General features: G+C 37.4%; 1 protein-coding gene across 3 annotated transcripts in view; it reads right to left on the reverse strand.

Annotated features, from left to right (window-relative positions):
- The window catches only part of HPGD (15-hydroxyprostaglandin dehydrogenase), a 32,161-nt gene extending 16,937 nt beyond the window's left edge, over positions 1-15,224 (reverse strand). The window contains exons 1-5 of one of the 3 annotated variants that reach the window (XM_054553281.2): positions 14,802-15,224; positions 14,387-14,510; positions 10,484-10,590; positions 1,457-1,553; positions 156-895 (exon numbers count right to left, since the gene is read on the reverse strand). In XM_054553281.2, coding sequence (XP_054409256.1) covers positions 786-895; positions 1,457-1,553; positions 10,484-10,590; positions 14,387-14,510; positions 14,802-14,894 — 531 coding nt within the window. In that variant the 5' untranslated portion in view covers positions 14,895-15,224 and the 3' untranslated portion in view covers positions 156-785. 3 annotated transcript variants of the gene reach the window in all.
- Between the last annotated feature and the right edge of the window lie 1,477 nt (positions 15,225-16,701).

The following is a 16,701-nucleotide window of genomic DNA, read 5'->3' on the forward strand; positions in this document are numbered from 1 at the left end:
ATTAGCTTTGTAATAGCTTTAGGGACATGATTTTGACTTTAAGAGACCCAGAAAATGAGATGCTAGTCTATTTTTGAGAACTTCTAAAGGCGATTTCTAAATCTCCTCTGGTGGCAGCTTTACAGTGATATAAAAGAACCATTCGATAATCATTCCTAGAGGGATGAGACAAATGCTGAGAATCAGATAGTGGTTCAATCACAGGTACCTCCAAACCCAACTTCCCAAATCACTGGAGCTGAGATGCCAAGGTTTGGGTGGGGCGTGGGGCTGAAATTTCTATTCTGAAATCACCACATTAACTAAAACCAAACAGATAATTTTTAAAAGTCTCACTTTTTTGGACAAGGTAGCTTAGATTTGCTGTCCATATTGATCAGACTTCCTAAACTTCACAATTTCACTTGAACTATTAAAGAATCATTGATGATTTTTTCCTAGAGTTTTAAAAAGTAAAGTCACTTGACTCAGTTGCTCCAAAAAGTCCAGTCAGAGGTTTAAAGCTAGTATTGAAGGATAAGGTATCAGCTGATACTAAATCATACTGCTCTGAAAATACTATAGTTTAGGATTGCAGGCTGTGGAAAAGATGATTAGCTGCCCTCTGAAATCCATTCTTCTCTTAGGCACACAGCTAGACTGCATTTCCCAGACAGACTCGCTTATAGTTAGGTGAAACATGAGCTCAAGTTCTATACTGAAATGTGAGCAGAAGGTCTGCCATTATTGGGCTGGGGTTTTTAAAAGAGTAGCCATGCCTCCTCCATGTTCTTCTTCCCTTTCTGCTAGAGAAAAAGGAATCCAGCAGTTCTAAAGTAACCCTGGGAGCTCCCTGCTGAAGATGGCAGAACTTCTGCCAGCCAGGTTTTCAAATGTCTGCATACAGAAGAGGTACCTGCAACAAGGATCTTGCCTCGGACTGATGTACGAGTAAGGAATATGCTTATACTACATGTAAGTTTGGCTTTATTTATTAGTTTAGCATATCTTAACATTATATATATATATATATGGCTTTATTTATTAGTTTAACATATCTCAACTAAAATATATGCCATATTTTAAAATTACACACTGTTACTAAAATCACATGGGAGCAGAGACATCTTAACTTCACTTTAGTGCTTTTTACTTTGCCAAAGGTGCTTTCACATGCATTATTGCTTAGAAGTCTCACCACAACCTTTGAAAAACATTGGCTCTAAAAAAAAATTATATATATTTTTTCAAATATTACTGCAGTAAGATAACTTTAAAAGCCACAAGTTAAATTAAGAGAAATAAACATATTTTTCAAACTTTTGGTATTTTGCAATAGAAAATTCCATGGAACTATAAAACAATCAGATTTTTAATTTCAAACTTGAGTTGATAATAAATATGCTTTGAAGATTTGTTTTTGTGGTCCAAATTACCAATAAGAAAATGTTACATTTAATGTAATAATTGCCCTTACCTGCTAAAGATGACATGTTGATAATGATGCCGCCTTCACCTCCATTTTGCTTACTCATGTAATCCAAACCAAGATAGGTTCCACTGATAACAGAAACCTAATCCAGAGGCATAAGTGAGAAAAGGAACATAGTCATTATCCTTTCCCATATTTTCACACACCAAAGTTTTTATAGCTATTCCAGATACCTAGGGAGATTTCTGCAAATATTATCAATGAAAGGTTTTAAAAGGCTTTGTTTTTAAAGTCAGTCATTAAAACTGGATTCTTTGTGTTTGCCTAATCATTGTGGAGCTTGTCATATATCTGCAAAACTTCACTTAGTTGCCCAATATGAGATTTTATGCTACAGGTTGTATTCCAAAAATGTCTATTACTTTCACTCAATTCTCAACATCTTCAATAATTCCATATATTTTTTGTTTTCCAAATGTTGGATGCAAAATTTATTTACCCTTCTTCTCTGCATATGGTTCTCATGTCTCAGTACGCCACACTTACCTACTCTGTTTAATTCTCTTGGATCTTGGAATATAGAATAGTGCTTACTCTTGATTTCCTAGAGGTTTTATTTTCTCCTTTTTTCTTTCTAATAAAAATTCGATTTTGCTCCTGTATCTACCTCCTCTCCATATAATACAGAGGAAGGTGACCTCCCCAAATTTAATGTAGACACTGATTAATTAATTAAATTCAGTCATGGAAATCCCATTCTCCTTGACAGTGGCTGGTTTCAGAGCCAGCAAGTGACCCAGTTTTGGTCAGTGAGACCTGGGAGGCCATCAGCTAGAGATGGGAACAGGATGGATGCTGCTGAGAAATTTTTTGTTGCTCTTAAGAAAACCTGAAGAAATGGTTACATTGCCTGCTTTATATGAATGTCGTAACTTAAATGGACAACCCCTATTTCCTAGTATCCTGAAGATGAAACCAACATAAAGAATGGTCGGTGGGAGGGATGACAGGACCCTGGGCCCTAATGATATCATTGACCTGTAAGATCAAGCAGTCCTGAACTCCGTGTTGTGTGAAATCACATAAATGTTTTATCCAGTTTAAGTGGTGATTTTCAGTTAGCTGGACATCTGGTCTTTGGTAATGTCTATAACTAAATTTTATTAATCACTGCTTACAGCTATCCTTTTGATAGTTTACTGTTTTGCCACTTATATCCATGTGTAGGCACTTTTCCTGTTTTTATTCTAATCACTACCAAAAAAAAAAAAAGAAAAAAAAACCTGTGAGATCAAATTGATATTTCAAACCTTACTTTTCCTTTTGGATTTAAGAACTCCCATCCCTTCCAGCTCAGACTTTTAAAAAAGGAAAATTCTTTTTTGACATCTTAATTCCTATTTTTTTCATGCTTTACAATACTGCAAAGAAAACGATACAATAGGTAATGCGTCTGAAATGGAGGTTACACATGTGTTTACCTTCTTTCTATCTTAAAAATTTCCTTTTGAAGTTTTCTTTTTTTTCACAAGGATTCAGATATACTTCTCCTACCTAATAGTAGCTCTTGAACAAAAAAGGAAATTGGAGATTCTATTCACTTAAGCCATGTGTCAGTTTGACAGTAAGTAGGCTTAGGGAGAATGAATAAAATCTCCACATGATTTTCTTTAGAAAGGAAAACCAAAACATTAATTGTTTATATAAGAAGAAAAAGATGTAGATGGCTGAAATTAATGAAGCCAGTTAGATTCTGTTAGTTTCTGCAGAAGTCTTCAGCATGTCTAAACAGAATTTCTGTTCATGCGTATTGGCACTAGGCTTTTATTTTCAGGTATTACAGCTTTGCTGACACCCCACTGTTGTGTTTTCGACATGAACAAGATGAAGCCAGATAGAAAATGTGGGAATTTTTAAGATTTATTTTTAATTTTTTAAAAAAGCAATATTTATCTTTAGGTCTTTGGTGGAGAAAGGCAAGGGATTATTTTTCTCATCCATTATCAGGTTAAGAACTGGGCAATTTTTCAAATGAAAGAGTTCAAAGGATGAATCTACAAGACAGGGTCTAATGTTTTGGCTGTGTAGAAATGATATTTTTTAGTTTTCCTCCTTTACTATAACAATGTATTCCTTATTCTAGATTATATATGCATGTGTGTGTGTGTCTATATATTATATGTTTCACCATGTTGGCCAGGCTGCTCTCGAACTCCTGACCTCAACTAATCCGCCCACCTCAGCCTTCCAAAGTGCTGGGATTACAGGCCTGAGCCACCGTGCCTGGCCAGAAAACGTAGATTTTGATGCTCTGGAAGGGAAGTGTAATTTATTGAATAAATTCTATGCAGTGGCACTGTGCTGGATATTCACATAAACTATGGTTTATTTAAGCGTAACAGTCCTTAGAGATACGGAGTTTACCTTCCTCCCTGGGAAGTTCAATATGAGAGAAATAAAATAACAGTTTATAAATTATACAGTCAAGACTGGATTCTAATTTTGACTAATTCCAAAGAAATGTATTTCCCAGGGCAAATCTTTAGTCAATAAGTGCGTTTCAGCAAAAAAAAAAAAAAAAAAAAAAAAAAAAAAATGACTAGCAACATTCATCTATTTTGTTTAAATCGTATTTGAATCTATTGACCCACTTATGCCTAGTGTTCCATTATTGGAATACTAAGTGAGAGTTATTTATATCCTACTGCTCAAGGTATTGTCAGGGTCTAATTTTTAACTCATGCAAAAATTCAAAATATTGCAACCTCTGGCATAAATGGGTTAAGGAATTCAACATATATTAGTTAAATGTCAAAATTAGACTGTAAGTTCCACATCAGTGGGGATGAACATATTTAGGTTTATAGAAACTTCAGAAAGTTACAAAACTACGTGACAGAATTACTGTTCCAATCAATATTCAAAGTTAAGTTTACCTCTGCCCAATTGCCAGCATGAGTGTTGATAGTTTTGCAAAGACTCATTCTTTCCTGAACATTTCTTTTTTTTAATTTTATTTTATTTTTCGATATGGAGTCTCGCTCAGTCGCCCAGGCTAGAGCGCAGTGGCGCAATCTCGGCTCACTGCAAGCTCCGCCTCCCGGGTTCACGCCATTCTCCTGACTCAGCCTCCCGGGTTCACGCCATTCTCCTGACTCAGCCTCCCGAATAGCTGGGATTACAGGCGCCCGCCACCACGCCCGGCTAATTTTTTGTATCTTTAGTAGAGACGGGGTTTCACCGTGTTAGCCAGGATGGTCTCCATCTCCTGACCTCGTGATCCGCCCGCCTCGGTCTCCCAAAGTGCTGGGATTACAGGCGTGAGTCACCGCTCCCAGCCTCCTGAACATTTCTTCTGTGTTCTGAACAGCTATAAATAATGCTGCTGTTGTTGGCTTCAGACTAAGGAGGAAGTATAAAATAGCCTAATGGCAACCAAAGACTGGGAAAAGGTTTAGTGGGAAGAATGATGAGATCAGCAAAGTGAAAAGTAAGGAGTAAATTTGATAAGGAGTAAAAGTGGAAGGACAGATGATACTGTTTGGAAGAACTAATCTATTTGGAAAGCAATGTACTGAAACATAGAAGTGAATTCTCTCGTGTATGCAAAATATCATATACAGGTAATGGCAGGTGACCCAGTAACTATTAACTAACATCTGTAAGGACACAAGACAATAGTTTTCTGCCTTGAAAGAGCTTGTGGTTTACTAGCATGAGTAGCATGAATTATGTATATATTAAAATAATTCTAATAAAATTAAAAAACTGGTAAGCCCTATGAAAATGGTATAAATATGTTGTATAATATTTTAGAAGAAGGAGAGATATATGGTAAAGTCCTTTAAGAGGTTACTTTCTGACATGGGCAGTAATACAGTAAAACATACAAAAGAACAAACATGGAATTGTATAAGACCCAAGGAGGCAAATTAAATCCAGAGCAGAGTTTCAAAAAAGAGTCATATAAACTACACACAAATATTTGCATTACAGTAACAGAGATAATCAAGTTGGAGGTGAAATGATTGGTCAGATTCTACTCTTGCAATGGGTTTAGGTAGGAGGGGAAGTAACATATTTTTAAGTAATACATTGGTAACAAAGGTTCCATGATGTTTTCTCTATGTAAACATACATCATCAGTTCCTGATGTTAAGCTAAAAAGTCGCCTATGTCAGCAGAGTCCCAAGAAAAATAAAGGCTGGATAAATTTCAATGGAGAAGGAACTAGGACTGTTAGTTATAACTAAAGGATCACAATAAAATTCCCCTGGTCTTCCAGAATTTCCTATTTGCCCATGATATTGGCACTTTCCAGCTCAGAGCAGGTATTCACACAGGCTACATTAAAGCAAACATGCCCTCTCAGCTGGATAAAGACATCAGTTGAATTCTGTAACTTTGTAATATTTGCCTCAATATTTCCATGTTTCTTTACGTTAGCTGTAATCATTGCACACAGTTTCTGACAGCTGATTTCTCAGAGAAAAGACACAGCAAGTGTCCGTTAGGAAGTCACCAAATACAGGAACTATATACTCTATTAATTTTATCTGTAAAAATATCTGTAGATATTACCGATGAAGCTATTACAAATATCAGTAGTAATGTTCAAGAGAGAAAGCTGTTGTGCAATTTGTGCTTTTTCACTGGGATAGCCTGGTTCAAAGAAAATCTCATCATTTAATGTGGTTTTGGAAAGTGGCATGAGTCTATATTCTTAAAAATCCCTGCAGTTCCCAATTAGCTATATTTTCAAATTTTTTGTTTTAACAGGCTACCAAAAGATGTAATGAAATACAGCTCTTAATAAGTCAGGCGTAACCTCCAAAGAGTAAATATAAAATGCACAGTTTTTTTTTTTTTTTTTTTTTACCAGCATAAGAAAATTAAAGCTATATAATGCATTTAGGTAAGGAACAGAAAAAGAATAAAAACAAAAAGAAAACAGTAAATATTAAAGTATAAAACAGAAGAGTAAAAATAAAGATAAATGGCATAAACTCACAAATATTAAAAAGGCAGATATTCCCAGATGTGTCTAACTACAGATTAGAGGATTCTAAGATCTCACAATAAACCATCAGCAACAACAAATTTAACATAAAAGGTTACTTATATTTTTAAAATAAAGTAATAGAAAAAGGTAGGTGAATGTGAATCCAAAGAAAATGATAGGGTACTAATTTTATATCTGAAAATATAGAATAGATTAAAAAATCACAGACAGCAAATTGGAAGTTTAACTTTAAAAAAATTAAAAATCAATAAATTACAATCATTAGCAACTTATGCTCTGAATATTATAGATTTATAATATAGAGAGTCTAAACTTACAGAATTACTAAAAGAGTTAGGCAAACTGACATTTGCCATTTAAGATAAGAATGCCTCTGTTGAGAAACGAACAGATTAAGGACATAAAAGGAAGCCAAGATATAGATGACACCCAAACCAAATAAGAACATTGTAAGAAAAGAAAATTAAGGATAATACAATTTATAAGTACAGAAGCACAAATACTAAATTAGGAATTAAAAAAATTCAATAGTATATTAAACATTCATATACCATAATAATGTAAGATTTCACCAAGAGATGTAAGTATGATTCACAGACAGAAGATCTCATTTCAATACATTTCTACCCTAAAGTAGAAGAAGATCACAGAACTGTCTCAACTCAGGAAAATCAGCTATCAGTTCTCTCCAAACACACGTATGTATATTTGCAATTAGAATCCCAAAAAGATTTTGAGGGAAACTTGACAGTTTCAAGTTATTTTCAAATATAATGAACCAGGTACACTGGAGAAAAAGTTTTAAAAGAACTGCAAGGAGGGTATCTATATTGTAAAATAGAATCTTCTTTCTTCATTAAAAGATTTTAGGTAAAATTCAACATCCTTTCGTGTTAAAAAATCCTCAACAACACAGCCATCGAAGTAACATAAAGCGAACATCTACTGAGTGGGAAAAAGCTGGAAGCATTCCCCTTGAGAGCTGAAACAAGACAAGGATGCCCACTCTCACATATGAATATGTTCATATTCAACATAGTACTGGAAATCCAAGCCAGAGCAATCTGGCAAGAGAAAGAAAGAAAGGGCATCTAAATAAGAAAAGAGGAAGTCAAACTATCTTTTTTTGCAAACGATATGATTCCATACATAGAAAACACCACAGTCTCTGCCCAAAGGTTCCTAGAACTGATAAACAATTTAAGTTACGTTTCAGGATACAAAACCAGTGTACAAAAATCAGTAATGTTTCCAAACACCAATAATGTCCAAGCTAAGAGGCAAATCAAGAATGCAATCCCATTTACAACAACCACAAAAAGAATAAAATACCTATGAATACAGCTGACCAGCGAGGTGAAAGATCTCCACAATGAGGATTGTAAAACACTACTGAAAGGAATCAGAGATGTCATTATTAAATGAAAAAACATTCCATGTTCATGGATAGGAAGAATCAATATTGTTAAAATGGCCATACTGCCCAAAGCAATTTACAGATTCAATGCTATTCTTATCAAACTACCATCATCCTTTCCACAGAATTAAAAAAAGAACTATTTTCAAATTCATATGGAATCCAAAAAGAGTCAGAATAGTCAAAGCAATTCTAAGTAAAATGAACAAAGCTGGAGGCATCACACTACTCGACTTCAAGCTATACAAGGCTACAGTAACCAAAACAGCATGGTACTGGTACAAAAACAGATATACAGACCAATGGAACAGCATGGAGAAGCCAGAAATAAGGCTGTACACCTACAATCATCTGATCTTTGACAAAATTGACAAAAACGAGCATGGGGAAAGGATGCACTATTCAATAAATTGTGCTGGGATAACCAAGTAGCCATATGCAGAAGATTGAAACTGGACCCCTTCCTTACACCATTTTAAAAATCAACTGAAGATGAATTAAAGACTTATATATAAAACCTAAAACTATACAAATCCTAGAAGAAAACACAAAACACCCCATTCTGAAGACATGCCATGGCAAAGATCTCATGATGAAGTCTCCAAAAGCAATTGCAACAAAACCAAAAATAGACAGATAGGACCTAATTAAACTAAAGAGCTTCTGCACAGCAAAAGAAACTATCAAAGCAGTAAACAGATAACCTACAGAACTGGAGAAAATATTTGCAAACTATGGATCTGACAAAGGTCTAATATACAGAATATATAAGGAACTTTAGCAAATCAACAAGCATTACTGGGTATATACCCAAAGGAACATAAATCATTCTACCAAAAAAGACACAATGCTCATACGGTCATCACAACACTATTCACAATAGCAAAGACAGAATCAACCTAGATGCCCATCAATGGTGGACTGGATAAAGAACATGGGTAGGTATACAGCATGAAACACTACACACCCATAAAAAAGGAAATCATGTTGGTTGCAGCAACATGGATGCAGCTGGAGGTCATTATCCTAAGCAAATTAATGCAGGAACAGAAAATCAAATACCTCATGTTCTCACTTACAAACAGGAACAAAACATTAAGCACATATGGATACAAACAGGGGAACAATAGTCACCAAGGTCTACTTGAGGATGAAGGGTGGGAGAAGGGTGAGAGTGGTAAAATTATCTATGGGTTGCTATGACCACTATCTGGGTGATGAAATCATCTGTATACCAAACCCCAGTGACACACAATTTACTTAGGTAACAAATCTGCACATGTACACCCTGAACCTAAAATAAAAGTTGAAAAAGAAAAACCAACAAAAATAATTTAAAAATTTAAAAAATTAAAAGAAAAATGTATTTTAGGTATCTGTCAAGTTTGGGGAGCAATTTTGTACTCTTCTCAAGGTAGGACTTACAGATTTGGCTCTTTTGTGAAGAAGTGTCATCTGATTGCCTCTATCAAATTATTATAGCAGTTAGGTAATTACTCATGGGCATTTCAATTTAAGTAAAAAATGTGTTGACTAAGCACTATCTTCAAGATATTATGTTGATTACTGAGAGAGAAACAAAGAAAAACACAACCCAGTTCTTGTTTTTATGGAGTTTATAATCTACTAGGAGGATATCATGAAGTAGGAGGTCACTCCCTGTACCTTTATACATACACAGTGGCCAAATTGTACTTTACAATTACCTGCCTTGTAAGATTGGTGAGAATGACCTTAGCAAGGGCAGGGTGACCCCAGGCACAGCCTATTTGACATTTAGTTTTAGTTAATGTTTGATTTTTACTAAACTCCAATATCTTATGTCAAGGATATTTATAGAATGAGGTAACCCACAAACTCATGACTTAATGGATAAAAGAGAAAATTTTATTTCTTAATTCTACCATCTTTAAGAGCTATATCATTATCAAACATTGTGGAAATTATACACACACACACGAACCACGAACTTTCAGGATAAAAAGGCCTACTAATTACAAAGTTCAATTGTCACTTTAATTTTGTTTTCTGTTACATTCTGGCATTTAATTAAGATTTACTTTTAAATAAATAAGTCAGCGGTTGACCAGCTTTTTCTGTAAAGGGCCAGACTGTAAATATTTTAGTCATTGAATGCTGCAGGATCTTTTACAAATATTAAACTTTGCCCCTGTAGCATGAAAATAGCCAATGACAATTCTTAAATGAATGACTGTGGCTGTGTTCCAATAAAACTTTATAGACACTAAAAGTTGAATTTCATATAATCATATTATTCTTCTTTTGAATTTATCAACCATTTAGAAATGTAAAATGGTATTTTTAGCTTGCAGGTCATACCAAAAGAGTTGGCAGGCTATTTTGGCCTGTGGGTCATAGTCTGCCAATCCCTGAGTTAAGCAATCACTTATATTTTATTCATACTTCTTTCTAATATTTTAAGACAGACTTACTTTCATAATTAAATGTCTTCCTTTTTATAAAAGAAAATGCTTTTATCCAGCTTTCTGTAACTTCCCTTTTTCAATATTGTAGGTCATTGTTTTGTTTCTATGACTCCAAGAACTTTTTTCTTTATAAACATCATGTTATTAAATAATTATAGACAAGAAACATAGCTAAGATAACTCACCAAATTAATTTGCAGAGTTTTTTCCCAGTTTTTCTCATTATTCACTCCAGCATTATTGACCAAAATGTCCAATCTTCCAAAGTGGTCTACAACTTTTCTAAAAGTGTCTAATTATAAAACAAGATATTAGTGATACATTCTTATTTTCCATGTATACATTTAAATCATGTCCTATGCCATGAGAGGAATTTCAGTTTATTTACCCTCATAGTGAAAGTTACTAAACTCATGGGCTGAGTGTAATTAATTCCTTGTTTCTCAGTGTGTGGTTTGTGGACTAGAAGCATCAATCTGGCAGCTTGGTAAGAATGCAGAATTTTGCAGACACCACAGACTAACTGAATAAGAATCTTAACTTTAACATATTCTTACATGATTTGTATGCACATTGAAGTTCTATAAGCAGTAACTTAATGGGGTAAATTTTAGAGAACTGAGCTAAGATCCCAAGCTAAGAGCTAGTTGAAGTCAGTTAGGGCAAGCAATGTCTCTTAGTCCCTGAGAAGTTACTGAAACTCTGTAGCTTAGACTATTGGTAAACATCCTTTTCTATAAGCCATATTAAATTCATAAAGTGTTACGTTAATACAAATATTCTTGTGTATTCAGATCTATTATGCATGTTTGGGGGAGTTTTTATATCTTAGTAAAAGTCTACTTTTCATTCAGTTGATTTTATTTGATTACTGAAACTTCGATGTTTACTATTGCCTTCTTTTCTTCTTTCTCACTATTATTACTACTTCAGATTACTAGTTTGTATAAAAGTATGTTCAAACAGGATAAAGTTGGCATGGATTCTGAGGCCTGAATGTCTTTCATTACACTGTCCAGTCACATGTCTATTGTTTCTCAAAGCAGCCTTTGACATAGTTCTAACTGATTTAAACTGTTTCCCTGGGCCTTTGATCATTCATTCTACTTCTATTATTTTACACTATGGATAAAAATTTTGGTTGTTTTTCCACATGACAGAAATATATTCTCAGGTCTCCAGGCCAACGTATCAAGTCCTTAAAAAAAGTAGGTCAGCATAAGCTTTATTTTGATTGAAATAAATTCATATAATCATTAACAACCACCAGACATATTGGGGAAGATATGGATTAATCAGTTGCCATATGGATAAATTACTATGCTAGTTGTTTACTAAAAACATTTTCAAGATTTCCTAATATGCACCTTTTACACTCACTGTACGGGAATGGAAGAACAACAAACACAAACTGTTTATTTTTCATGGATTTTTTTTTTTTTTGAGTCGGAGACTCGCTCTGTGGCCCAGGCTGGAGTGCAGTGGCTCGATCTCAGCTCACTGCAAGCTCCGCCTCCCGGGTTCACGCCATTCTCCTGCCTCAGCCTTCTGAGTGGCTGGGGGTACAGGCGCCCGCCACCACGCCCGGCTAATTTTTAGTATTTTTAGTAGAGACGGGGTTTCCCCGTGTTAGCCAGGATGATCTCTGACAGGCCTCTGAGCCCAAGCTAAGCCATCATATCCCCTGTGACCTGCACATACACATCCAGATGGCCTGAAGTAACTGAAGAATCACAAAAGTAGTGATACTTAAATGGCCTGTTCCTGCCTTAACTGATGACATTCCACCACAAAAGAAGTGAAAATGGTCAGTCCTTGCCTTAACTGATGACATTACCTTGTGAAATTCCGTCTCCTGGCTCATCCTGGCTCAAAAAGCTCCCCCACTGAGCACCTTACAGCCCCCCTTTTTCCTTTACCTACCCAAATCTTATAAAATGGCCCCACCCCATCTCCCTTCGCTGACTCTCTTTTCAGACTCAGCCTGCCTGCACCCAGGTGAAATAAACAGCCTTGTTGCTCACACAAAGCCTGTTTGGTGGTCTCTTCACACAGACGTGAGTGAAAGTCTCGATCTCCTGACCTTGTGATCCGCCCGCCTCGGCCTCCCAAACTGCTGGGATTACAAGCGTGAGCCACCGCACCTGGCCTTTTTCATGGAATTTTAAAAATGTTTCTTAAGATCTCAAATTGGGTCCAGAAAAGGTCCCCTAGTTTTGTTTTTTTTTTCTCCTTCCATTCCGAGTATGTTCTAACTCTTCATAACTCCACAGAAACAACCTTCACCTCTTGGAAAATGAGGGTGTTAAATATGTATGTCTAATTGCCGCTTTAATTCATTCTGTTCTCCACTGTATTCCTTATACTCTGCCCTTACCAATGCATAGTATACCATCTTGTTTTCTGACATCCCATTGAATTCCAGGGTCAAGCAACATACAGTCTACCTCTTGCTGACATTTATATGCTATGGTACTCTTTGTAATTTACCTAAACTCTCTTGGCTGTGATTTGTTCATTTGCAAAATAAGTTATGTCTAGATTATCTCCAAGAAACTTTTCATCCCATCTTTTTATAATTTCCACACTGTCTAAACAGTTTTAAAAGTTGCAGGCAACATTAAATCCTGAAATTGGAAGAATCAATGTCATGTTTTCTTTAGATGCAAGCAAATGCTGATGTCCAGACATGTGGATTTCTCATGACTTATGTGTCTGAGTTCTTTTCCTCCTCCACAATCACTTATCCTTAAGGAATGTGTTTATAGCCAAGGTATTCATTTTAAATACTGGGAAAAAAACAATTGTAGTTCAATGTCATTTATGAAACTATATAAATTGAGACAGAAATGGCTTTCAGATTGTTTATACTGTTCCTTATTCCATCAGCATGAATGTTGAGATCTGACCTGGCTCTATCCTTGATCCAAAATATCATGTGCAATCAACATAATTGTCCTCTGGCACAATATGTTCCTCTTGTATTGTGTTTACAAATCTGTTCTGCTCATGCTTGTCATCTGTGTTATAGGTCTTTATTAGCATTTTCAGATTTCAGTTATGTAATTCCCTTTACAATTTCTCTTAACTGTGGGTACACCACTTCCTTCTAACACATCAGTTCATTTTCATTCTCTTACAGAATATTTTAAAATTTTAAAATAAATGTACACTTGATGTCCCTTTAAGAACAGGAGCACTGGAATAAGATTTGCAAAAGTTTTCGGACCCCTTGATTAAAAAGTGCCTTACAATTTACTCAGTCTCTTTGAATAAAACTTTGTGAAATACAAATATTTTACTTTTCTAGTTTTTCTCCAGAATTTTTGTTTCCTGTAAGTTTACTGGGGCACTCTCAAGTTCTCCAATAGATGTACAAAAAAATAAACAGCTTTATAATCAAAGCTGTTTATTGTGTATGCCAATATTGTCCCTGATACTTCACAAGTAGATTGGTCTATTTTAAGCGAGTAGCCGGAAACAGGAAAGCATTGAGGAAAGGCTGATAGAGATGTTTCCACTACAATTCTAACATTGTATACTTTATTACGATTACTATTATTGTTATTTTAAAGTACTGTCTCATTGGGGAAAAAGCCGGAGAAAACATATAGTCAAAAGCATCTAGCGCTTCTGTGATGATGTTCCTTGAACTTGTATTCCGATATGTTTAAACGAAAAACACTGCCACATTTGATTGTCATTGGACTCCAGCTTTCTGGGAGAAGTAGTTTGTCAACAGTCCCTTAGCCTACTTTAATTTTCCAAGTTTTGTCTGCAATTTCAATCATTTAATAATTACTGCAGCAGCACTGTCTTTGAATACATAAAGGAATTTTGATTACATTAATGCTGCCAAATGACTACAATAAAAGGATTTCTCCAGCAGTCTTGCCTTTCTTTCGGTTTTACAGCTATTGGGCTGTCAGAAGGAAACGTATCAGTCCAAACTGTCTTTTGGAGCTTCAAGGTAGCTGCTCTCGAGGAGGCAGCGGAGGCGGCACCCAGGGCCCCCTGGCCGGGCTGCCTTCAGGTTGTTGCTTGTTGGGAGCACGTTCCCAGTTGACAGATTGATTCCCCTGTCTTACCTCTCAGTTGTTGCTGGTCAGCCACATCACACTGGATGAACAGAGTCTTCTGAGGTTCAAATTGCTCATCCAGGGCAGCTTTACACTGTACACCTGCTTCAAGATTCCAATCCACCAGCGCTACCTATAGACAAGAGAAGAGGAATCGCGGGCCTGCGCAGCTCACGAAACAAACGGACAAACAATAAACACACAAGAGGCTCCCCTCCTGGACCTGAAATGTGGCAATTAGGTTTGGATTCCCTCCCAGCCACTTCTGAGGTGTGCTCACAGCCTCAGCTTCAGCAAATTTTGGAAGTGGCAAAGTGGGCACGCCGGGCGCGGCCTCCCTGTCTCCGCCAGTGCACCTCGGGCGCCGGGGCGAGTCTCGGAGTGTATGGGCAGAGAAATTTCCGCGGCTGGGCGCCGGGCTTACCTTGGCGCCCTTAAGCAGCAGCGCCTCTGCAAAGGCTCTGCCTATGCCCTGAGCCGCGCCGGTCACCAGCGCCACTTTGCCGTTCACGTGCATGGTGCAGCCACTGCTGGGGCGGGCGGTGGGCGAGCTCCGCGTCTCCGCGCGGCCGCGGCTTTTATGTCCCCCCTGCGCGCGCGCGCGTGCAGCCCGGCGGGGCGCTCCCCTGCCAGTGGGCGGGGAGGAAACTGTCAAGCCAGCGCCCGCCGGGGAACCCGCGACTGTGTCACCTGCCCCCTGAGCGTTCTGGAGCGCCAAGCTTCGCGATCTTTGCCTTCCGGACTCGCAGACCGGCTCAAAGCCTCCCCTCAGCCTCTGGCTCCGTGATTGGCAGGCAGCTGACAGAAGAAAAGTTAAAAGGTCATTTCTGAAGAAGAGTTTCCTTCAGTGCCCTAAAGACCAACTGGATAGAAGGAGAGCGGAGCAGAGGCTTGGAAGCTTGGATTCCTCCTCCTGCACTCCCTCCCGGCCCGGACTCCGGAACCAAACAAGCAAACAATAAAGCACACTTGTTGCTCTTTTGTCTCAAAGTTTTGTGTGAGTTCGCATCTCGTAATCAGTGGGGTTGAGGGTGACGGGGAGCAGAAGTAACTAATACCATTGTGTTTTCTTAGTTACATTTTGGACAAATTTTTACAGATACTGGAGATGAGAGGTGGACTCTGCTCTGTCCTGAAAACCTGGAATCATAACATTTCAAGGCTAGGACTAGAGTCTCCTTGGCGCTGTGTTTCTGATCAGTGTCAATTGCGTGTCATATTGAGATGCCCCCACAAGAACTGTCATCGTCAACAGGCCCTCCAGAGCCGCTGGTAGCCTACCAAATTGTTGGCTCAATGGAATGCTTACTTGTTGAAATATACCAACTTTGGAAGCTCTGAGTCAAGTTTGGGACAGAGGTTCCTTGCTCTCCAGGAACTCCAGGACTAGCTGTATGCGGACTTGCATACAATAGCAAGGGCTCTTCCACTGCTTTGTCTCTTTTTCTCAGGTTGTCAGCGGCAGGCTGCAATTTTAATTCTGTAAACGTAACTGGTTGGCTTTTTTTTTTTTTTCATCTTGAGACAAGATCTCGCTCTGTCTGTCTGGCTAGAATGCAGTGGCATAATCCCAGCTCACTGCAACCTCAATCTCCAGGGCTCAAGCGATCCTCCCACCTTGGACTCCCAGAAAGTGCTGAGATTACAGGCATGAGCCACTGTGCCCAGCTGGCATTTATTTTCCTAAAGAAAAAAAAAATCTAAATACTTGGGGGAAATGGGAGTTGAGCAAAAGACTGAGACTAACAGCAGAATGAAGCATTTTTATACCTTCTTTACCTTCTTTACTGGGAAAGGTGGCTGGCTCAGCAGGGAAGGAGTGTATGAAGAGACTGTGTAAAATGTGTCTTGTCGCGTTGTTGGTAAGCCGCTAAGCAAATGTCTTTAACATTAATTTGAAATTAGGTCTTGACAAAATGTTGAGAAATTAAAACAGGAAGATAGATATTTGTACTCTAGGATGATAATTAAAATTGTAATATGAAGAGTAAATTGAGGGGTCATATTGAAAGGGAATAATAGTAGAAGACAAAAAGAAAACAAGGAACCAAACAAAACTTCAGCTCCTCTAATGGCATGCACAGAACACAGAAGTTTCTGATGAAGGAACTGGCAAAAAAGACAGAAAAGGAACTGCTGGGGTAACATGGCAACATGCTGGGAGAACACAGGTTTGCAGTTCTTGTGGGAGAAATAGTTTCAAGAAGAAAGAAGTAGTTAATAATGCAAAATACTCAGGTGAGCACCAGGGAATAAAGGATGGAGAAATATTTTGAATTTTTCAGGACAATATTTAGTGTGAGTAAATTTAGAAGGCACAAAAA

Source organism: Pongo abelii, chromosome 3 (assembly GCF_028885655.2).
Source record: "Pongo abelii isolate AG06213 chromosome 3, NHGRI_mPonAbe1-v2.0_pri, whole genome shotgun sequence".
NCBI lineage: Eukaryota > Metazoa > Chordata > Mammalia > Primates > Hominidae > Pongo > Pongo abelii.